Source organism: Sphaeramia orbicularis, chromosome 13, assembly GCF_902148855.1.
Source record: "Sphaeramia orbicularis chromosome 13, fSphaOr1.1, whole genome shotgun sequence".
Lineage (NCBI taxonomy): Eukaryota > Metazoa > Chordata > Actinopteri > Kurtiformes > Apogonidae > Sphaeramia > Sphaeramia orbicularis.
The window spans coordinates 45,717,419-45,742,301 of record NC_043969.1 but is presented as its reverse complement, the minus strand read 5'-3'; the positions used below and the strand labels follow the sequence as shown (position 1 = coordinate 45,742,301).

At 35.7% G+C, this 24,883-nt stretch overlaps 1 protein-coding gene across 3 annotated transcripts in view; it reads right to left on the bottom strand.

The window, feature by feature from the left end:
* The window catches only part of LOC115431332 (unconventional myosin-VIIa-like), a 70,027-nt gene extending 46,181 nt beyond the window's left edge, over positions 1-23,846 (bottom strand). For 2 of the 3 annotated variants that reach the window (XM_030151607.1, XM_030151608.1), the window contains exons 1-2: positions 23,392-23,846; positions 2,265-2,378 (exon numbers count right to left, since the gene is read on the bottom strand). In XM_030151607.1, the coding sequence (XP_030007467.1) occupies positions 2,265-2,378; positions 23,392-23,451 (174 nt within the window). In that variant the 5' untranslated portion in view covers positions 23,452-23,846. Of the gene's footprint in view, positions 1-2,264; positions 2,379-5,440; positions 5,529-23,391 lie in introns of those variants that run through there. The other variant, XM_030151606.1, reaches the window with a different exon arrangement.
* Between the last annotated feature and the right edge of the window lie 1,037 nt (positions 23,847-24,883).

Sequence of the window (24,883 nt, the reverse complement as noted above, 5' to 3'; positions counted from 1 at the left end):
ATTCACACGGTAAAGCAAAGTTTTTATCCAAAATTATAAAGAGTGACACTTCCAAAACATCTGCAGCCCTTGAATACACATAAAAATGCATTATTTTGTTAACTATTTGTTGCACCTTACAGATACCATAGGCCAGGGGTGTCCAAACCTGATCCTCGAGGGTTGGTATCCTACATGTTTTAGATACTTCCCTCTTCCGTCACACCTGGTTCAATTAATGATCAGCTCATTATCAAGTTCTGCAGAAGCCTGATAATGATGTAATGGCTTCCAGGTGTGATGGAAGAGGGAAATATCTAAAACATGTAAGATACTGGCCCTCAAGGACCGGAGTTGGACACCCCTGCTGTAGACTGTTTAACCCTTTCATGCACAGTGGTCATTACAGTGGACAGTTATTCTACAGCTGTTCTCTTGTATATTCATGGATTTTGTTGCTTTACTTGCATATCAACCAACACAGTGGATACTTATGCACCAACCCATAATACACTGCAATTCATACCGTTACTGTTACATTCCTGTTCTTGATAAACCTGATCCGCAGAAACATATTTGAGTGTAAATCAATTGTTAGTTGTTATTAGACTGTAATTAACAGTTTGGGTTTTTTTTTTTTTTTAAGTTGTTGTGTTTTGTTGTTTTTTTCATATTATTTGAGTGAGTAATAACTACTATTATAGTATGTTAAAACGTGAGAAAACATCAGATTAGCAACATTAAAAAAAACATTTATTTCATAGTTTTCACACAGTATGACAGTAAATACATGTTTCTTTGCTTCAAAAATTAAACACATGGTGTCCAGCTGAGTGGACATTTTTGTAACTCCATGAAAAATAGGTTCATAAAAAAAAAAAAAAAAAAAAATCAATCACATTGGGTTTTTTTTCATGCCTAAAGAGGAATAAAACACTCAGGAAAAAAAATCTTGATTAAGGTTCTCATAATTCGTGCATGAAAGGGTTAAAGGAAGTAGCCGCCATTAGCCATTGGTCTGCGCTGTTTTGAAGTCTACAGTTTCAGATTTTGGTCATCACTATCTTGACTTTTAGAACTAACATTTGGACTGAATTCACTCATTCATTCATAAAGTCACTGAAAATTATTTTACACAAGTAATTTCAGCTACTTGATAAATGTCAGCACATCTGCATCTGATAACAGTAATATCAAATTTGTGTTATGAATAAACATAAACAAAGCTGGTCTAAGTATTATACTAACTGACAAACAATAAGACACAATACACAACCAATGCTAACATTAACTAAGGTTATGTTCAGACTGCAGGCAAATCTGGCCCAAATCTGTTTTTTGGGTTTTTTTTTTGCCAATATGTGACCTGCAGCCGATCTGTTGAAGACAGTTTGAACAGCACAAATCCGACCCAGGTAACATTCATATGTGGTCCTTAATCCGCTACGTATCTGATATTTTGCAATGCGACTTCAGTCTGAACAGCCAGGTTGCATTTATCTGCCTTTTATGTCATTGAAATGCGACAAACGTCACAATTCTGCCTCCCAGGTGTGTTACTTCTGTAAACACAGTGTGTGCCTGTGTGGTCACGTATTATGTCAGGACCTCTTTTGTGAATGTGGGTCACTTCAGGGTCACATTCAGTTCATACACATCCCAGCAGGTAAAGGTGAGCTACACCCTGGATGCATCACCAGTTCATCACAGGAATCGATCAGGCCTCACTTCTTATCATTCTATGTCGGGGTTTTTCCTGGGTTTTTCCTGGTTGCTCTGTTGTTTGTGTTAGGCTTGCCACATACTTCACGAGAACAGAGAAATTTGTTCATCTTCTCGAGGTGGCAAGAACAAGAATAAAGTTCCTTCTAATATTCACTAAACTTCATGAAGTATTTGCTTTGACTCTTTGTGGTCTTCATGTAACTAAGGTCAGTCATGGTCACCACTGGCAGGTCACACAGCAGTATTTTTTATTAATACGATGGTAAATGTCTGCATATATACAGTACTTTTACTGTTTTGTTGCAGGTTATGGATTAATGATGGCAATTTGACCAGAAAAGGGAAAGACAATGGAACTATTGGAGACTGTAGATTGTTTCTGTCATGGTTTGAGGATCTGAAAGATGCATATATGTACATTTCATACTCAATTTTCACACTTAAATAAAATGGTAAAGATGAAATGAAAGAATGCATCCACTGTACATGCAGTGTATATTGCTTTTACAGTAAATGGATCTAAATTAAGTGGTATAGTAAGAAAAGGTTTGGGTTCTTACATTTCCTTCATCGTCCAGCACCTGGATCTGTCCTGAGTCACAGAGTTTAACCACTGCTCCGATCGGAACCTCAAACTCCCGACCAGTCTTTGGGTCCAACCAGACATAGTCGCCCTGGAAACAAACCAACACCTGGTTCAGGATCTGTGTCATAATCTTTATTTAATCGAATCAAAATCAAAGAAGAAATCACATTTTTAGATCAGAGTAGAAATAAGACAGAGACCAGAATCAGAAAAAGGAACATAGGATTGGTGTGTAGATGTGTTCTGAAGTTGTAAGATGATCGTATCCCTGATCAGAACCCATTCCATTTATTTAGTGACTGAAAAACAATCATTTTCACACTGCACCTAAACCAAAATTACCCATATGTTAATGAATCTATTGTTACTATATGCAGTCTTTTATGTAAAACAAGGCCGGTATAGTTGTCATAATTAAATAAATGGTGCAGCATGAAAAATGACCAAGTGACCCTGGATGATCACATGGTCCAGACAGACCCTCGAACCTTGGATTGGATGAGAAAAAACACAAATGTTGTACCAGGAATTTGTTGAGTTGAACAGGACTCACATCTGATGACTGGAGGTCATTATGTACGAGAGGAGAAAAGGGTTAATACACAGAGTTCAGTGTTTAAAGGGTTAAAAAAAAACAAAATCAGTAACCCTGATAGCTCTCAAAGCTTCACCTTCATCAGATCTAAACATGGACTGGATATGGATGCCTTATGCTGTTAACAGTGGATCCTAACAGTAGTAGAAGTAGAAGGTTCTTTCATTTTTTTATGTTCAGATGGTTCGATTGTGTAAATCCATTCAGAGTGGGGTGGTTTGCTAAAAGACGTGGACTTTTTATTTTTTATTTCTAAATATCCAGAGTTCTACAGTAAAATAGCATAAAGGATAAGGATGTTAGGATAGAAGTTACAAGTATGAAAATATGTTCGATACTCACACCTAGTCCATATAGTCTTGCAAATTATAAAATGTAGCTCCTTCTATTTGTTCACGTAAATGCAATTTTAAGTCTCTGAAAGTGTGTGTTCTACGAAACAGTGAAGATGATTAATTAAAGTTATGTCAGAGTTAATACATTTGACAGTTTAGACACAGTCAAATGAATAATAATTCTATCTATACAATAGTTTCAAAATGTATGATAATTTATCATTCTGTCAAATTTGGTATAAATCATCATAAATAGTTTAACCTATATCATTTGATTTCATTTCTTGACATAATCAGGAGAGTAAAATAACAATCCTAATTTTGTGTTCATGCATCTCTTTGTATGTTGCATCTTTTCACCCAGTCATGACAGATTTGAACAGTTATAAGTTCAAACATGGTTGTCATTAACGCAAATCCAAGTTTACTGCTATATGATTCCTTTTGGGCCAGAACTATATTAACCCAGATATTTATTTGTATATGATCATTTTTTCTACCCATTTCTACTTTATATGTGAAGTAATTTTGTGCAATGGCAGACATGGATAAAATAGCTCTAGTGCTAACCTTGGATAATGTCTTACACGTTACTTAATAAATATGCAGGTGTTCTTCTAAACTGAGAAACAGGTGCAGAATACACAGAGGTCACTGCTGCATAATGGAGATTTGTGTTAAGATAATATTCACGTAAAGAGGATTTTAAGAACAGAGGAGGAAAAACACCTAGAACATTCCTGTGAATACATTTTGACAGTCAATATGATGTCTTTGCACAGAGTTATGAGAAAGGGAGTATGGCCGGAGTATCCAAAAGTAGAGTTCACATACACTCATCGTTCACATGGTAGTATTAAACTTCTGTGTAAAACTTCAAACTGTTGTTTTTCTGATGTAAAATGAACGCACAACATGTCCTTTTGTTAAATCACCAGAGCCAAAAGTAATAAAACACACTCCTCTATTCAGCTGATGTTCAGTCATAATAGTGATCATCTTCACCAGAATGAAGTTTGTTTCATAGCTTTGACTGTGATGGACAACTACAAGGAGCTCAGTGAAGATCTGAGAAAAAGAAGAAGAAGAAGAAGAAGAAGAAGGAGAAGGAGGAGGAGGAGAAGAAGAAGAAGAAGAAGGAGGAGGAGGAGAAGAAGAAGGAGAGGAAAAAGAAGAAAGAGGAGGAGAAGAAGAAGGAGAGGAAAAAGAAGAAAGAGGAGGAAAAGGAGAAGAAAGAGAAGAAAACGACGAAGAAAGAGTTGAAGAAGGAGAAACAGGAGTAGAAGAAGGAGGACAAGAAGAAGAAAAAGAGGAAAGGGAAAGTGGAAGAGAAGGAGGAGGAGCAAAAGGAGAATAAGAAAGAAGAAAAAGAGGAAGAAGAAGAAGGAGGCGGTGAAGAAGAACAAGAAGAAGAAAGAGAAACAGGAGAAGGAGCAGAAGAAGAGGAACCAAGGAACCAATGTAATTCGACAAATGATAACGTTAGAGACACTTATTTTATGTTCAGTTAATGATATATTGTGCTGAAAAGGTCATTTTTTCCCCCTATTTTTTAAATTTTATCGAATAACCTTTGAATTTACTTTGAGCTTTTATGAACATCTACATGAACAGTGAATTAAATATAGAAAAATACCTGATTTTTACTGAAAAATGCAAAATGCAGAGGATAATTTTATAACAGATGGTGATAAATCACTTTGGAAAGACAAAAAAAATGTGGAAGATGTGACAAAAATAGCTGTAGGTCTTTAAGGTTTAATATAGGAGAACACCTGATTTTCACTGAAAAATTGTAAAAGGTAATGTTATAACATATGATGATAAATCACTTGGCAAAGGTTAAATGTAGTGGAAAATTCATTTGGAAGTCTTCACTAACATAGTTCTGGGTCTACAACCATTTTGCTCCAGAGAAAAACAATTAAAACAAATCTTAACATTCCCATAATGTCTTCTGACCACAACTTCACGTCAAAAACGTACAACAGTGCACATTGTAACAGTCCTCACGTAATACTTAACCACACAGTTACGTAATAAGAGATAAGACACCAAAGCTCTGCACACACTCAGCCACAAACACAGGCATTAAAGGGACACTAGTGGTTTAACTGGAAGAAGGAGGAGGATCATGTGCTTCATTCAAATCCCACTGACGTACAGTTATGACTCATGACAGTTAAAGGATTCTCACAAACACACACTGATGTCATGTACCGGCAGCAGCGTGCTATGTTTCATCGCTGTATTGACGTTGCGTAGAAGTGCCCATTTGGCCAGATCCTTCTCATAGAGCTCCACATAATCCCGACGCTTGTACATCTTCACTAATGACTGAATCACACTCTCAGATAATGGGATCCAATAGTCGCAGTGCTATAGAAATTTTAAAAAAATTAACTACACCTACAGCCTCCACGTGGAAACTGATGTGATGTTCATATAATATCAGCTTCTTCTGTATTTCCACACACTTAGATGGAAAAAGTGCAAACATCCATGTAAAATAACAGCATCAGTGCAGCTCATTAAAAAAAATATAAAAATACTAACACATCCACAATCCTTCAGTCACATATTATCTTTAAAAAAACAAAAAACAAAACACACATCCAGCATCCGATGTTTTAAGATCCTGGTTTGTGAGAAATATCCAGTGGTTTTCACATCTCATTGAAGGTTTTTCCCTGCTGTCACATTTTGGGACAGTCCTGGTCTCTGCCTCGTTCTCTCTGCACCACTGTGTTAACCCTGCCCCCCTGTTGCCCCTAGCAACAAGATGTCACTTCCTCCTCAGGTGTGTCTTGTGGTGTGGGATTTCTATGCAGACAGGTACATGAAGTTAGAGTGTGTAGAATAGAATAGAATAGAATAGAATAGAATAGAATAGAATAGAATAGAATAGAATATCTTTTAGTGTTAATCTGTCCTGGACATCAAAATTGAGGAATAATGTCAGGAAATGTGTGAATGTTCCTCACTTGATAGAAAACAAACCCCCGTCTCATTCATCCCATACATCAGTGATACTACAACATTATCCTATTTCTGATTTTATTTGAGAAGCAGATAGAGGGGGAAAAAATGCATTAAGCTTTGGGTGAAAATTTTAATTGAATTTTAATTCTCTTCTGATGTTGTGATGCCAGTGAACAGGGTGGTTTCCTATAGTGTGTATGAGTTTAGAGGCTTCCTCCTCATTTGTCGATTTAAATACTGTTTATGCTCCTCTAAATCTGAAGGTTTCTTTTACTGTTTTTTTTTTCCTTGTTTTGTTGGAAGAACACTCCTAGTAAATTCCATAGAAATGGAATTAGTAACAAGCTAGTAATACACATGTGCTGAAAAGCATGTGTTAAGGAGCTAATTAAACTTACAAGAGTAACCAAATATGATTGAATTAGCCTCTAAACACACATTGAACTCACAGCTATTGCTTTCAGAGGTGTAGGTAAGATATAAGACACAGGAGCAGCTTGGACATGAGTGTGCAGGCTTACTGAAAATAGGTTTTTACCAAATGAGCTTGTGCTACCCAAGATGCATTTCAACTACTAACTATACCACTCACACTGGTGTATGAATGCGAATGAATGTTTGGTGGTGGTCAGAGGGGCCGTAGGCGCGAATTGGCAGTCATGCTTCTGTCAGTCTGCCCCAGGGCAGCTGTGGCTACAGATGTAGTTTACCACCACCAGAGGGAGAATATTAGAGTGAATGAATAATGGATCAATAATGTAAAGCGCTTTGGGTGTCTAGAAAAGCACTATATAAAATCCAATCCATTATTATTATTATTATTATTATTATTATTATTATTATTATTATTATTATTATTATTATACCTTTAAATAAGATACAAATAAAGATAACTGACTAATTCCACACAGAAAGGTCCCACAACATCAACGGGAGTTAGAATCAAACCCACAGCCTTCTAGCTGGGAGGCATGAATACTAGCCATTGCATCACCATGTCACCTTGATGATAATATGCAATAATACAATGAATACATTCTGGCATATGTTTGAAAAACAAACAATGTGATGTGATGTATTATATAATAATATATATAACTAAAGAATAGTATATATTATATATGATATATATATTATAATATATTATAATTTTAATTATATTATAATTAATAATAAATAAAGGATTAAATTTCAATAGCGGTTTTCAAGGAACCTAAAGTTTTCTACATTATTCATTCACTCTCACATTCTCACTGGTGGTAAACAACATTTTAAAGCACGCCAAACAACCCCTCTGACCACCACCAAACATTCACACATATTCATACACAAGTATGAGTGACATTGGAGGAGTGAAGTGACTGACTAGAACAGAGTGGGATTCAAACCACCAATCCTTTGGTTACTGGGCGACCTGCTCTACCTCCTGAGCCATGAGCCATCAATAGTGACACTAACATGCTAATACACAGTGCTAATACATAGCTACATTTATACACTAAAGCTAGCGAATTCCAAAAAATGGATCCATTCTGGAATCAGTTTGAAAAACAACCAATGTAATAGGAACAAAAGATGTTGGTGGGTGCCACCCACCACCCCTGTGAACGGAGGAGGACATGTGCTGTCGGGCTTCAGACGGACATTGTCCCACAGCCTTGACATGAGTCTGCAGTTCCTGGACCACAGGTGTCAAACTCCGGTTCTCGAGGGCCAGTATCCTGCATGTTTTAGATATTTCCCTCTTCCATCACACCTGGGATCCATTACATCATTATCTTCTTCTTCTGCAGGGGCTTCTGCAGGGCATGATGATGAGCTGATCATTAACTGAACCAGGTGTGCTGGAAGACATGCAAGATACCAGCCCCTGAGGACCGGAGTTTGACACCCCTGTTCTACACCCTTCAGCATTTAATCGCAGGCAGACATGTAGTGTATCAGTTAACCACCTTCATCAACCAAGATAGCCTTTAACCACTACACCCACAACTCGCATGGTTCGCAAGAGATAACAATAATGATTGAACGACAGGTGTTTATGCCACATAATCCAGTATACAGTTTTCACTTAGGGTGTTCAGAACTTTTTATTGGTGTAAAAGGACCGTTGAACATTGTTATACACACCCACTAACTCTCACCTAAAACAATAACCCCTGTGCAGAGAAATATCGGAAAAGAGCATCATTTTTGGTACCCACAATGCATTGTGGTAAAGCCAAGCGTAAAGGCGCCATGAACCTACACTATGAACTGAAATAATCAATCAATATATTAAGCTTATGTTGCACAGAGACATGGCAGTCCTGTTAACATAATTAACATTAACATAGTTGACATAATTTTCCTGATTCAATCAGGATTCAGGAGGTTTGACGCCAATATACCAATATGAAATCCGTGAAGATTACAAGGCTGTTAGCAAGCTAGCCCATGGTGATGCTATACAAGCTAGCTAGCATAATCAGCTAAAATGTGCACCGACTTCAAAGACTTGCTGTCCCTCATACACGATCATTTACAGACAGGGCTGACAGGCTTGGAGGCTCATTCAACAACAAACAATTTTCGCACCCAAGGTGGAATGGAAGGAGCAGAAAGGGACAACATGCAGGAATTCACACAAAGTTGGATTCAAACACAGCTTGCTCTCCCGACGCTCCCCTCTAAATACACTGATGTCACTGCTCACTGGGACAAAACCTCCACAAGAATCTAACAGTCATCAGATATGATTCATTTGGATGTTCAGAGGCTCCATAGTTACCATGGAAACACCGTCATCTTCTACAACATTGATTCACCAGTAAAACCCATGGAGTTGGATCAGTGACAGTGGATAGAGATACATGTATTTACATTCAGTTGTTGATATCTTTGCTGAAAAAGTCACTTTTTCCTCAGTTTTCTCTGTTTCTGAACAACCCTCAACTTTAATCTCAGCTTTTATGAACATCCACATTATCAGTAAATTAAATACAGGAAAATACCTGATTTTCATGGAAAAGACACAAAATACAGAAGATAATATTATAATAAATGGTGATAAATCACTTAAGAAAGGTTAAATATAGAGAAAAATTATTTGGGAAGATCCATAAAAGTAGCGCTGGGTCTTTATGAGTTAAGAAATCCAACCAATAAAATATGTTTTTTAGCCTAGAATGGCATAATTTTTTGATTTATCTGGTTATATTTGTCTTATTGCAGGTCTGTTTTTGCAGCTGGGAGTATGAGATGTGCGTCTTGTGTGATGAGCAGTTACTTGAGTGTGTGTTACATCAGTTTAATTAAGTAAATACTGGACCTGGCAAACTGAGCCTCCTGAACATTACACCACTAAGCACCTGTCACACACACACACACACACCCAGAGCTGATGGCGGCGGCGGCGGAGGGACGACCAGGGCCCACGCCAAACTATCAGAAACCACACGCTGAATTATTTACCACAGGAGGATCTGTTTGGTGTCTATCTTTTTGTCTACTCTTTTATATTTCTCTGTCTACACCTCCATCTTTCTGTCCTCATCATCCGTCCATGTCTGGTTTTATTAAGGCTGTTATTTCTTATCAGTCTGGTGTCTCTTACATGCACTGGATATTTATACAGATGAGGAAACTGAGACAGAGCGCTTTAGAAATGATGATTTCCATATCAGCTGATTGACACATGGAAATAATCAGATCTTTTTCGTCAGTAAGAAGACAACGTGTGGAAATTTAGCCCTCTGTATGAGTAAAAACACATACACTATATTATTATTACTGGGACACGTTCTTTTCTAACAGGGGTCTGGGATACAAAACAATAATGTCATAATATAGTTTTATATTGTGATAAATATCATTGCATTGATTAGTTTGGGAAGAAAATCCTCCCATTAAACTTTAAGGAAAATACTGATGTTTATAAACTATATGGACATAAATATTGGGACACATCATGGCTACATCTGTAAGATGTCCTGTTCATGATGATTTGAGATATAAACGTTAATATTTTCTTAAAGTTTACAGTAGGAGCACTAAAAATATTTTAGAATTTAGAAGTAGAACATTTAAAATCATAGTCATGGATTAAAAAAGCAAAAAAAAAACACAAAAAACTGTTCAATGTTGAGAGAAATTAAGTAAAAACCATCTCTGAGGTATTTTGGAAGCAAAGATTATGTAAACCAAACTAACCAATGCAATGATATTTATCCCAATATAAACCCATATTCTGACATTAATCATTATTGTTTTGTATCCCAGACCCCTGTTAGAAAAGCATTCAAATTACTGTAACTCCTGAGCCTCCTTCAAATCACAGCTAAAATATTGGATGAAGGAAAACCAGGCCTGTGACCATCAGTAGATTGTCCTCACTGTGTTGTTGTGTGTGTTTTTAAGACGTTTTACCTTTTGTCATTTGTCTTTCTTGTCACCTGCCTATGGACTACAAATGGAAATTAGCACTGTTGTTACAATCTGGCATATTTACAGCTGCCATTGTTGTAGATGTTCATTAATATGTACTGTCCCTAATAAATAAATAAATAAACAAACCGTTTATGCTAAATTCAAACAGCTTTCCAAAACTATATAACACTTTACGGCATCAATATGAGACTCTATTACAAGTAGAAAGGAACGGTTTCAGAGACTTCCACAGGATAAAAAAAAAAAACGCCTGGAAAAAACAAAAAAATATGAAACCATAATATAAATACTGAATATTCAAAACCAAAAGCATGTTTGAGCAGATGTAAAAAAGTTGAAAGTTTATATCTGCAATCTCAAAAAGTTTCATTACGGACATTTACAGTTGTTTCTGATTATAAATATGCTGAAGACTTCAAGTCAGTTTTTCTTTTCCTAAAACACACTGTTTTAAGCATATATAATGTATAATAATGATAATTAATGGCCAGATATTGAAAGATAAGTTCTTCCTGAAAACAGAGGTACAAAATGATTGTCAAAAAAGACACTTGCTGACACTTTCATTGCAAAGAAAACATTAAAGACACCTAGGCAGCCTGTTATAAAAGGGTTAAATTGTTATCTTTGCTTCCAAAATGCCTCAGAGATGGTTTTTACTTAATTTCTCTCTACATTATTTTTTTGTTGTTCTTTTTTTAATCCATGATTGATTTTAAATGTTCTATCACTAAATTTCTAAAACATTTTTCATGCTCTGACTGTAAATAATGATGTCCAGAACAGATGGAAATTAGCTCCTTTGTTAAATCTGGTGCATGCATCTTGTTCTTTGTAACTAATGCCAATAAACACTGTCTGTAACTAAACAAATAAATAAATACTAATTTTCTACCACAACTAACCATCTACTTTCTTCACTGCTCACTTAGGAAGAAAAATCTCCCATTAAACTTTAAGGAAAGTTGGGGGTTATTTGTGTTAGTTTATTCTGTCATAAGAACTGTGTTCATCATTTAGTTGTCTGCAATGTTTAAAAAAAAAAAAAAAATCACAGGAACCACAGTTTTCTCTGTTTTTGGAGGGTTTAGGAGCAGCTGCAGTTGGAGTTTTGTTAAAATACAAATGGCACAGTTAATATTAGATTATTATCACTGCACAGTTTGTAGATTTTTCTGTTTAAATTTAAGACATTGGCAAGAAAAAGGTGCAATAAATGGATGGAAGCACAGTGATTTGAATAATCTTTGTGCCATAAAATGTAAAAATCACAAAATCACATAAGTTAAACAGTAGTGACTTGCCATTTGGTGCGACAATAAATGACCTTTCCATTTGTTTCTAAGCTGTGAAAACTGTTCAGTGTTAACGTTAATGAGGAAAATAAAAAAAAGTTATGCTGAAAAAGATGTATATTTGTTTTATCTGCTGTTTTCCCATTGACCGACTGACCTGAATACGGGTTAAAGCAGCACTTAACACACAGCTACTGAACAATCACTTTTGTTAACGCTGGGTTTCACAGGCTTTTAACGGAAATCACTTCCTAATCGATGACGCCCTGAGGTGAAATGACCAGACACGGACAGACAGACCTTGTTGATCCCTGACGGTTCACATTCACTTCAGTTTTATGAGCTGACTGTGCCATCGTTGACAAAATGAAAAAAACAAAAGCCACATCATTACATGAAACTAGTTTATTAGCTTTGCTTCTATCAATAAGACAATCAAGTCACAAACATAATCCTTTTGGTAATTTCTGCATACATTACAATACAGTGACCGCACCAGTTCCAGTGAGGACAGTGAGTTAACAATCCCAGGTCCATGTGGTCTACAGGGTCTGTAAGGTCCACCTCTGCATGAACAGTGAGTGGACCTGCTTTGTTCAGTACCATGAAGTAATGGTACTAATGTAAGGAATGATGTTCAAAGGGATCATGTGGATGTGGACAGGGTCTGGATCAGCACTGATGTAGGTCTAATGTTCTAAAAGTGATGCTTTAATGTTCTAAAAATACATGTTCCTTTCACCTTACATGCGTTTTTCTTGTATTTTTATATTTAATTGTTGGATTTTTTTTGCCACTTATGGGCAAGGAACCAAATATGGTAACTTCATTAACCTTGAACTATTTATTTATTTATTCATTCATTCACTCATTCATTCATTATCTGAACCCGCTTTATCCTCACTAGGGTCACGGGTGTCGCTTGGAGCCTATCCCAGCTACATAGGGGCGAAGGCGGGGTACACCCTGGACAAGTTGCCAGTTCATCGCAGGGCTTGCTTATTTATTTATTTAATTAAATTTTATTTCACAAAAGTAATAAATCTTATTATGTCCTCCAATAACACACTATGGTTGACATTTTTCATTTCAGAGTATTTCTATTGTGCCCTATAAAGGGTTAACATCCAATTGGTCAATATGATGAAATAATAAATGATTGGAGACCCAGAGTCCGTCAAAGGAAAAAAGTTGAACCCTCAGAAATGGGTTTCTGTACCTATACAATGGACAAAAGTATGTGGACATGTTGAATTAAGGTGCTTCTTGTCTAACAGGGGTCTGGGATACAAAACAATAATGACAAATGTCAGAATTTAGTTTTATATTGGGATGAATATCATTGCATTGATTAGTTTGGTTTAAATTGTTATTTTGCTTAAATTGTTTGCTGACCCCGACTAGATCTGCACTTTAAAAAATTACCGGTGACCTAAACTACACTGCACTTTAAAAATTTTTTGTCAAACTCTTGTTATTACTAAATTATTGCCTGTGTTTTTTTTTTGTTGGTTTTTTTTTTTTTTACATTTTTTAATTTATTGCTATCAGTGATCTTTCAACCTGTTCTTCAGTATGGTATGGTGTGTGCTGCTGACCTCTTGGCCTGGTCACCCTTGTAAAAAAGATTGTGATTTCAATGGGATTTTACCTGGTTAAATAAAGGTCAAAAATTAAAAATAAAAAGATAGATTCAGTACCATCTTGATGAGCTTCATGCACATAACAGTACCCAAACAGTGTATTAAATGAGGCAAAAAACTTCAATATCTACTTTTCATTTTGTAATATTATCCACAGGTTTGTCTATTCATTTGCTTTGTAATAAATCTGTTAAACTGTAGAGACTTTATGCACACCCTGTACTTCTTCCACACATAACATTCAGTTTTCGTCCTTTTAGTCTCATCTGACCAGTGATCATTGATCTCTGTTAACCCTTTCATGCATAGTGGTCACTACAGTGGACAGCTATTCAAAGGTGTTGTTCTCTTGTATACTTATGGATTTTGTTGGTTTATTTCCATATCAGCCAACACAGTGAACACTTATGCATCATCCTATACACTGTAATTCACACCATTACTGTAAATTTGCTGTTCTAGATAAACCTGATCTGCAGAAACATGTTTGAGTGTAAAAAATTTCTAATTGTTATTAGACTGTAATTAACTGTTTTGTTTTTTGTTTTTTTAACAAAAAGGTTTTTGTTTTTTTTGGCAAATTATCTCCATGCAGGTATGTTAAAATGTGAGAAAACATCAGATTAGCAGTATTAATGCTTTTATTTCATAGTTTTTATGCAGTATATCAGTAAATACATGTTTCTTTGCTTCTAAAATTAAACGCATGGTGTCCAGCCGAGTGGATATTTTTGTAACGCCCTGAAAAATAGGTTCGTAAAAAATTCAATCACATTGTTTGTTTGTTTTTTCATGCCTAAAAAGGAATTTAAAAAGAACAAGGAAAAAAAAATCTTGATTAAGCTTCTCATAATTAATGCATGAAAGGGTTAAAGTGCGTCTTCGTCTTTAAGAACCAGTCTTTCAGATTATATCAACAGCAGACTCTCTTCCCTCCTCTGGATGGACATGTTCTCCTGGTCTTTCTCGACCTCCATCCTCGGCTGCTTTTGGACTCGTCCCATCGGGTTCATCGTAACAGTACTTCAGGTTGTGCCGATGCAGGACTCGTTTTACCGTGGATGAAGATATCTTGGTTCCGATCACCTCCAGGATCTTCACCAGCTCCTTGACCGTCGTCCTCGGATGCATCTTGACCTGTTGCACTAACATGCGCTCGTCTCTAGGGGTCAGTACTCGTCTCCGTCCTGAGCGGTTGGACAGCTGCGTGGTCCCGTGGTGTTTGTATTTGTGTACGATCGTCTGTACTGAAGAACGCGGTACCGTTAAACGCTTGGAAATCTCCCCCAAAGACAAACCAGACTGGTGGAAGTCCACGATCTGTTTTCGAAGATCTTGGCTGATTTCTTTAGACTTTCCCATCATGACAAACAAAAGGACAGTGGAGACTTCAACTGACCCTCAACAACGATGACAAACCAGTCGGAAGTTACTCATTCACTGTATTCAACGTCACTTCTTTTCTGTCCATTCGCCGTCTTGCATCGTTCACTGATCTGTGAGGTTAAACACAAAACAACATTAGTAACAGTAGTCCCTTTTCAATCGATCCTCAAATTGCGCAAATATAACTTGCGCATAAAAATTTGCCTAATGGAAAAATAACAATTTCTCCAAAACTCTTGTTTGTCGATGAAATTTTTTGCACTTGTAAGAGGTGGTTTTTGGGGCATAGCGAAATTAATATAGCGCATAAAACTGCAATGGAAAGACCTTTTTGCGCAACTAGAGTCACATGAACAAAAAAAAAAAACGGATGTTGACGGATGTTACAACAAGCGAAGAAGAAGAGTTTTAAAACAAACATGGCGTGATATGTGTGGACACACCAGGAAACCCAATCATTTTTTTATTTAGTATGTGATAGAGGGGCAACGGGCATTCTAGATTCAAAAGAACAGATATTTACATTTGTCGCCATGTTTATGGAATGACTTTTCGTGTCATCTTGATAATAAATGAACGAATCATCGTATTTGTGATTTAATGGAAAAACCGACACTTCTGTTTTTTTACATTTAGTAAATATCGGTAAAGTTTTGCGCAAATGTTCGATGGAAAAGTAATTAGTGAAACATAGAGTCTCCATCAAACCAAATGCAGTGTTTACGTCAGTGGTTTTCAACCTTTTTTGAACAAACGCCCCTTTGCATCATCATGAACCTCCTGCCCCCCTGAAAATTTTTTTCAACAGGGGGTGTTAGTGGGGGGTGTTATAGTGCTCCATAGGTAATGGCCCCCTTACCTCATCATTATCCTCCTTGTCGTGTCCATGCCCCCTCCGAAACAAGTTGTCGAGTGGGGAATGGGGGTGGGGGGGTCTGACAGAGCTTAAATATGCAGGGGGGGGGCATAGCTCAATAAGTGCTGCGACATACCTTATTATGGAGAAAGGGGGGCACGGTGATTCACCATTAACATAACATGCTGCTTGACATTGATAGCTATACAGAGTAACACCCCCATTTCAGTCTCAGCGCCCCCCTCTCAGCTTTCTCGTTCCAAACGCCCCCCGATGGTGTCCCAACGCCCCCCTTAAGAAACACTGGTTTAAGTGTTCTTATGACATGTTTTTAGCCACATGTCAGCAATAATTCTTACAATAACAATGCAATATTTATCTAAACATAAATGCATTATTTTCATATAGACTCGAGTTCATAGATACACATACTGTTAATATTGATAACATTGTGTCTATTCATATTTCACGTCGATTTTTATTTTATTCTACTTTTAGTTCTATTCTTATTTTACTTTTTTGACAAAAATTATATTCTGTTTTCTTACCTTATTTTTTAGTTTTTGACGTTTTATATTTGCTCTATTTTCTTCTGTTTTATTGTTGCACTGACTGAAGTAGCACTATTACTTTCATAGTACGCACAATGAAAATAAAGGCTATTCTATTCTATTGTACTTTATTCTATTTATTTTTATGCATAATAAGCACTGACCAACACAATGAAAATAAAGGTTATTCTATTCTATTCTATTCTATTCTATTCTATTCTATTCTAGAGCTGAAGTCTTTCATATTCTGCTGTGTCCCATGGGATATAAGTTTATAAAAAAAGTATGATCACAGATAAATGATATAACTTTCTGAACCTGACACATTCTTTTCTCTAAATGCTTCATATTTCTGCATAAATCTAACATTAACTTCATAAAAACATTGCTATGCACATCAGTTATATGAAACACTAATGAAAACCCAGTAAAAATTCACTTTAAACCATTACATCACATGACACCATCCATACTGTACTGTACTGTAGGATTTGACTGTTACAAATAAATCTGTAACTGTGTCATGAAAAGAACAGATTAATTGTTCTATTTATTGTGGAGAACAGGTTTATGTACCAGTACTTTATACACACAAATAATAAAATAAAATAAAATAAAATTAAATTAAATTAAACAGAGACACGTGCAGCCGGAATTGATCATATCTCACCTGGTGTTGGTCCAGCTGACCCGGGTCCAGCTGACCCGGGTCCAGCTGATCCGGGCTTGCTCCGTCCGGGTTCTGGGTCTCCACATCTACCGCAGACCAGGACCTGGTCTGAACTGGGTCCGGGTTCCCATCGTTCACATGTGTGGTTCTAATGGTTGTTTTTATTCTCTGTTTGGGTCCGACATAAGCAGGTCCGAGTCCCGGAAGTCCGACTGGATCTGTTTCCGGATTCAGGTCCAGGTTTTAAAGACACAGTGAGCGCGAGACTGAAGGAAATTTAGGATGAAAACTGACCCGGATTCATCTGACCCGGGATAAGAACCGGAACCCCCAGACCCACGGATGGAAATAAAATAATATATAAGAACATCCGGTCAGAGATGAAGAGTTCACATCCTCTGGTTCCAACAGGTGTTAAAAACAGTCCTGCATTAACTAAATGATTAAAAACATAAATTAAATTAAATTAAATTAAATTAAATTAAATTAAATTAAATTAAATTTAATTAAATTAAATTAAGCACTGAAGTAAAATCACTAGTTTGGACAAAGACTGCAACAACATAACATCAGACATTATTAGGTTAAAACAACAACGTGGTAAAGTAATTGTTATTTTATTTAAATTTTTTTTGTGATTTTTAAATTTGAGTTTGTGTCATATTTTTCAGTTTAATTCAAAATTTCATGTTATAATTTTTTTTTACAGTTATTGCTCATTGTGTTGACTTTTGTTAGGTTTAAAGTTTTCAGCTTCAATTCCTTAAGAATTATTTTGTAATTGTTCTCACTATTTAGAAGTTTTTAGATTTTCAGATCAATTTGTTCATTTATCATAAGTTTTTCATTTATTTTTTTTATTCATTACTTATTTTTTTTTAATGTACTACCTATTTTTCTCCATTTTTTAAATATTTATTTTTCTGTTATCTGTTCATCTTTGTAGAATTAATTAATAGAAATGAAATAATCTGTTAATCTGTTACATTATTTTCTTACATTATTGTTTATTTTTATTTATGTTTAGCTTAGAATGTAAACCAGATAAGCCATAGTGACCAAAAAATAAGCATATTATCATGTAATGTATGCTAAGTGTCTTCCTAGTTTTCCTTGTCATCCCTCATATTTGGACTTGAACTCTTTACACTCTCCTCTTCCTCTGTTGAAACTGCTCTAAAAACACTTCATCCTTTTCTTTATCCTCAATATCTTGAATTAAAAAGCTCAGAAATATGAAAAGCTGAGTTTAACGCATTGGGCCACGGTGTAAACACCCAGTGTGTGTTTTCATCATCTCTTTCTTCAGGTAAATAATTCAGACCAGACATGAGCTGGGTGTTGACTTACGGCGGCTAATGTCACTCCAGTGTGGAAATAAACCACGCAGTCGACAGATACTGATACACCTGGACAAACCAGCACCTGATCGATCTATGGAAATGTATCACCAGACTGTAACTGTCATTTAGAAGAGCACGTGAGGATTATCCAGGTCTGTTTCTATGGTCAGTATGAATTTATGTAACAAATAGAAAACCAGTGATCCATAAAAAATGAGGATTATCCTAATCCCAGAAGCAAAAGGTGGAATTTCAGGAATAAAATGAGTTTCAGAGCAGATTTCTATGATTTCAGCTTCTTCTCTAAGTGTTGAAATAAATAAAGGTGCATTTCCCTACAGCTCTTCATCCTGCCCCCTCATCATCATCACACTCTTTATTGTTATTACTTTTATTTATCATTTCTGTAAACTTCATCCAAAACCCATCACTCTTTTTATTCAGCTATGAACCACATCGAGCATCCCTTAATGATATAAGACCTGAATATTTAGTCTTTTTTCATCTTTAAAGACCTGCATTTATCAGTCAAAAATAAGGTGTTTTCCTATATTTAAGTCACTGATCATGAAGATGTTCGGAAAAACCCAGGAGGAAATTCAAAGGTTATTGTATCAAAACAGAAAAAAACTGAAGAAAAAGTGACTTTTTCAGCCAAATATATCATTAACTGAACATAAATAACAGTGTCCACATCCACTGTCATTGATCCAACTCCATGGGTTTTACTGGTGAATCAATGTTGTAGAAGATGACGGTGTTTCCATGGTAACTACAGAGCCTCTGAATGTCCAAATGGGTCATATCTGATGACCGTGAAAAGATGACAAACTGTATTTTACATGAATTAATAGGATTAATGCATCAACTGGTGTTAAACATTTTACATTAGTTCTCTGAAAAGCAAACTGAGACTGAATTGTCATTATTATTTTCTTCTCTTTTTTCTTGTTAACTTATTCTTGCACCTGTCTATATTGTCTGCATCAATATGTGTCTTTATTGCTGGTTTTATATATGCTTTGTAAAGTTATCTTGATTGTTGACAAAGGCCCCCATAAATAAAATGTATTATTATTATTATTATTATTATTATTATTATTATTAGTAGTAGTAGTAGTAGTAGTTGTTGTTGTAAATATACAAGTAGAAAACCAAACAACAGGGTTTTGGAGGTTATCTGGTAAGAAAATGTTAAATTTTTCACCTAAAATATTGTGTCACATAATGCAAGACCAGATTTAATCAGTTCAAAACCTGAATTTACAAAAATATATACTGAATTTGTATATAAAAAAAAAATACAATTGAGATTTTCATCATTTAAACAATGTACCTGAGACTGTCTTTATTATTATTATTATTATTATTATTATTATTATTATTATTATTATTATTATTATTATTATTATTATAACATATTTAACATCTTTCTCTTGATTTTTGTCATAAAAAATGTAATTGTGTCTTAAGTCTATTACCTCTCTTCTATATTCCATATACTTAATTCATACTGTACTATTTTAATGCAGAAAATTAACTCAGATCTTTAATGTTTTGTCTTTTACTGTGACAGTTGGGGACCCAATATTAACAGCTCTGTGGCCCATTTTAGTCTTAACTATGGGATGGATGGACACTAGACAGACAGTAAATAGACAACAGACTTCCATCGAGGACCAACTCCAACTATTAGATCTAGAAAAAGTCAATTAGTCAATTTTACAGTGATTAAAAACTATTGTGGCTCACCTGCTGCATCAGAACTATGGTTGATATTACATCTGGATATTGTACACATTTCTTGTTTTTTTGTACTATCTGCAACAATAAGCAGGTTTTTCTCCTATTCTTTTGGCCATTCTGCAGTTTTCCCATGAGTTCACAACCACAGTGTTCAGGTGAGCATTATCTTCAGGTATGAGTCTGCCCCCTGCTGGTGAACATAAGAAAATACATGCGGAGTGTTTTTTCTTGAGAGCACCACATAGGACCCTCAGAGTCCAACCAAACCCAGATTAATCCAGGTATTTGAGAGGTTTGATAAGGTTTAACGAGGCCTCTGCGACTCCGCTCATTTGCATTTAGATTCATTATTTATCGACGCCAAAGGTCACCAGCTGAGATACGGTGACAGGATAATTGTGCTGGTATTTGTCTCTGAATAAACTCATCCATAAAAACACAGAGCGACCGCCTCTTTTTTCTGCTCCACTGGACCATTAACATGAACATTTAGTGTGTCTCCACCTCCAATAAGGACAACAAAAGTAAAAACAGCAAAAATATATAGAAAGAATTACACAAACGCTGGTGATTTTAGGTTCAGAAACAGAGCAGTGACTGTTCATGGCTGATTTTCCAAATGTTCTGACTCTGTTTGGGTCTTTTTGTGGCAGGCCAGTGAGCAAGACATGAATGAAAGAACCAGAATGAATGAATGACTATGAGCTGCTCATCCCAGTGGAATATAGCATGACACTGAGGCAGAAAACAACAACAAAACAATACAACAACATCAAACCATGAGGCTCCAGTAACTTTAGAAACAAAGGATCCAGTGAATAAAACAAACCCAACTCAACTCAGCGGTAAATGAGTGAACATCCTTACACTTATACATGTTAAATATCCATCGTATATTCAAATAAATATGCTCTTCTGATATTAAAACTGCTTTTATATTAACAGTGTCATCAATAAATGTTTAATTTTTCTTTATGCAAAGTTTGTGTTTCATGGGATGTAACATTAAGATATAAAAATGCTGCTAAGGCAGAATGTTCAACTCATATATTGAACCTTTAACCCATAAAGAGCCAGTGTTATTTTTGTGGCAGTTCCAAAAAACTTTTTTTTTCTCTGTATTTAACATTTCTTATGTGATTTACCATGATCTATTGTGATGTTATCATCTGTAATTTGTGTTTTTCAGTGAACATCAGGTATTTTCCTATATTTTATTTACTGATGATGTAGATGTTCAGAAAAGCTCTGATTAAAATTGAAGGTTATTTTATCAAAAACAAGGGAAAGCTGAGGAAAAAATGACTTTTTCTGCAAATCTATCAATAACTGATTGTAAAACCAAGCATCTCCATCCACTGTCACTGATCCAACTCCATGGGTTTTACTGGTGAATCAGTGTTGTAGAAGATGATGGTGTTTCCACGGTAACTACAGAGCCTCTGAACGTCCAAATGGGTCATATCTGATGAGCATGAAAAGATGAAAAACTGTATTTTACACCAATTATTTACATGTATTAATAGAATTAATGGATCAACATTTTACATCAGTAGGTGGTTTTGGTCGCCAGTGGACGTTTGGGTCTTCATGGGTTATTTATTACGTTCATGAATGGCTTAATGAAAGGAGGATCACTTATTGGTTTCTGAACTGTTCTTTTAGTCATTGTCATGTTAGCTTTCAGCCAGAAGTGACCGTATTTGGACAAAAGGGGAGGAGCTGCAAGAGCTCAAGGATAATGCTAAGTGCTAGCTTGCTGACTTGGTAAAATACTAAACTTTACTAAGCAATGAGTGACAGTCATTTTACAGTTTTGTTAGCCTAACCTGACAACCACAACTACAGTGGAGCTGTCTATATCATCAGCTGTCAATCAAAGTCTGACACGGCAGACATCAAAGCTTCTGATCTGATTAATGGACGAAAAAATTGAAGATAAAGATATATCAGACCAGTATGACTCCTGAAAAAGAATAAAATATTTTGGACTTCATACGTTTAGAGAGAAATTAAGTCTAAGTCAGTGGAAGCCAGGGTTTTTTGGACAGCATCTAGTGGCTGTTAGCGGTATTGCAACTTTGGATACTAAAGCAATGGCTTAATTTTGGAGCTTGATTATGACTGTTTGTTTGTTTGTTTGTTTTTATTATTGTGTCTTGCATAAAAAAAAAACATGCCCAGCCCTTACATAGGCTTATAAGACACCAAAAATGCAAACCAAAAATCAAATACCAGACAATAGGCACAATAGGTATGAACAAAACAAAGTACTGACCTATTTAAACAAACACACCTGCTGCTTTTTCCAGGCTTTACAGACAAATAATGCTAATTTAAATATGTTTGAACTTGACAACCATTTCATCTTGTCATCATCAGTGCTCCAGAATATATCAGGATTTCGGATAAACGACTACTGGCTATAAAACTATAACCTGAAAATCGAAGTAAGTCCACAGGTTATCAAAAAAATTCAGATCTTTTTTTTTTTTTTTTTTTTTTTTTTTTTTTTTCCCAGGAAACCACACTGTTTGACTGCAACTTGACAAAAATATTTGATAGTTTTTATGTCAATGTCAAATTTATTTATATAGCACAACTTAAAAACAACTCTTACTGCCTAAAGTGCTGTGTAGGATTAAAATATCAGGTAAGAAATTCATGTAAAAGTCACATCTTCTTAATGATAAACTGTATATAAAGATGGATGATTTATGATCTATACTACAAGCAGCCACCAGGGGGAGATCAACATATTTTAGCTTCAGTTGTGAAACAGTTTTGCAATGATCATCCCTGAATGCATCCAGAAGCACTACTACTATTTCTGTTGTTGAACTGGACGCTACAGTAACTACTCCCTCTAGTGGTACAACATGGTTTGACAACCCAGAATGCAGCAGGGCTAGCTGGTTAGCATGCTAACAGCTGTAGATATCTGTACAGTACAGTACAGTACAGCACAATACAGCATTTTAAATCCAAACTGACTCAGGGCTGCAACAAACCAATTGCACTTCATGTATTTATTGCATTTTAACTGAATTTTAATTGTATTTTAAATTGTATTTTAAACTGTATTTTAATTGTCTTGCACTGTAAAGCACTTTGTGACTCCCTGTCTGTGAAAAGTGCTCGATAAACAAAATGTACTTACTTACTTACCTACAATAACATTTCAGCATCAATACTGTTATTTCTTCAGACTCTGATGATCACTTTAGGCCATTTATGAGCATAATAAATCTGTGTAAAGACTGAGTTTTACCTTGATCAGCATTGCATATCTGTTGCTGAGATGGCGTACATTTGGATCCCAGGCCTCCATCGACCAATCAGATCCCCTCCTGTTGGTTTTCTTTGCTATGTTTATGAAGTTTTACTAAAATCTTCACCTTTTGCTCAACATGAACAGTACAAAAAAATACTCCCATACGAAGAACTTTCCTCTTGTTTTAACGTGTCCATCAGTTTGTGTTACTTTGTAAAATAACCATAATTTAAAAAAAAAAAACAAAAACACAATATTAACAATTAAACAGGAACAAACTGAGCAGGAGCATCTATAGAAGGAATCCTCCAAAAAAAAAAAGAGATTAAAACTCCATTCAGTGACTTCGTTGACCTGTAGTTTTCTCCTCCATGTCTTCAACAGCTCCACATTTGCAAACAAAATTCCTATGCATCAGATGTAATCCATGATGAAACAGTAAAAGTAGCAGGTTGCAGTGTGTGATAATGAGACAAACAGCTACACAAAGGGTGAAGGGACTCAGCTGATCTGTGTCTGTTTTATTGGCTTGTCCCATTTTCCAGAGTGGGGGGAATGCTGTCGCAGCTGATTAGTCGATTCGAAAGGCTGACAAGTTCAGCAGCGCATTAACTGACTATCAAATAAAAGGCCGAGGCACACAAAAACCCATCGCAGAAGTCAACAATGAACGCTGAACACACAACAATATAGATGCATGTCTTTATCTGTGAGTTATAGACGTAGAAATATGCATGTGTTTGCGTTGGCTTCAGAGGAAACAGTGCGTCCTAATGAGGAGCTGATCCTTAATGAGAGTTACTGTGACTTCACTGCAACAACAACACACAAAGCATGAACACAATGCAAACAGATATACAGATACAGTCGCAGAAAAAAATTATTAGACCATCAAAAGTCATCAAAAACAACAGTTATGCATTTCAGTACTAACTCCTGTGTGTATCATGTGACTAAAACAGACAGAAAAGAAAACATGGAATGTCTAAAAGCACTGTTTTTGTCAGTACAATGCCATAGATATTGATGGAAGAACTGAAGTGATTTTGGTTATTATCAAGAAAACATGGAAAATGGATAGATATCAGCTCTGAAATAAAACTACTATGAGATATTTTTGTTGTTGTCATTATATTTGTCCAAACAAATGTACCTTTAGTTGTACCAGGCATTAAAATGAACAAGAAATTGAAGAAAACAAGGGGTGGTCAAATAATTTTTTCCACGACTGTATATAAAACCACAGTGTTCGCGTTCACCTGCTGTAGAATGACCATGGTCCTGGTTTGGGTCTTTATGATCGGACATCAGAAGTCATCTGTAGACCTGACAGCAAATACAGAAGGAAAAAAGAGAATATGTCAGTAAAAATCAATCTGTAGTCATTTTATTATTATTACTAGAACACTTCTGATGCAGGCAAACTGTTCACTTATAAAGGTATAATTTATCAGATTAACCCTTAAAGACCTAAACAGGCTCCAGTGAC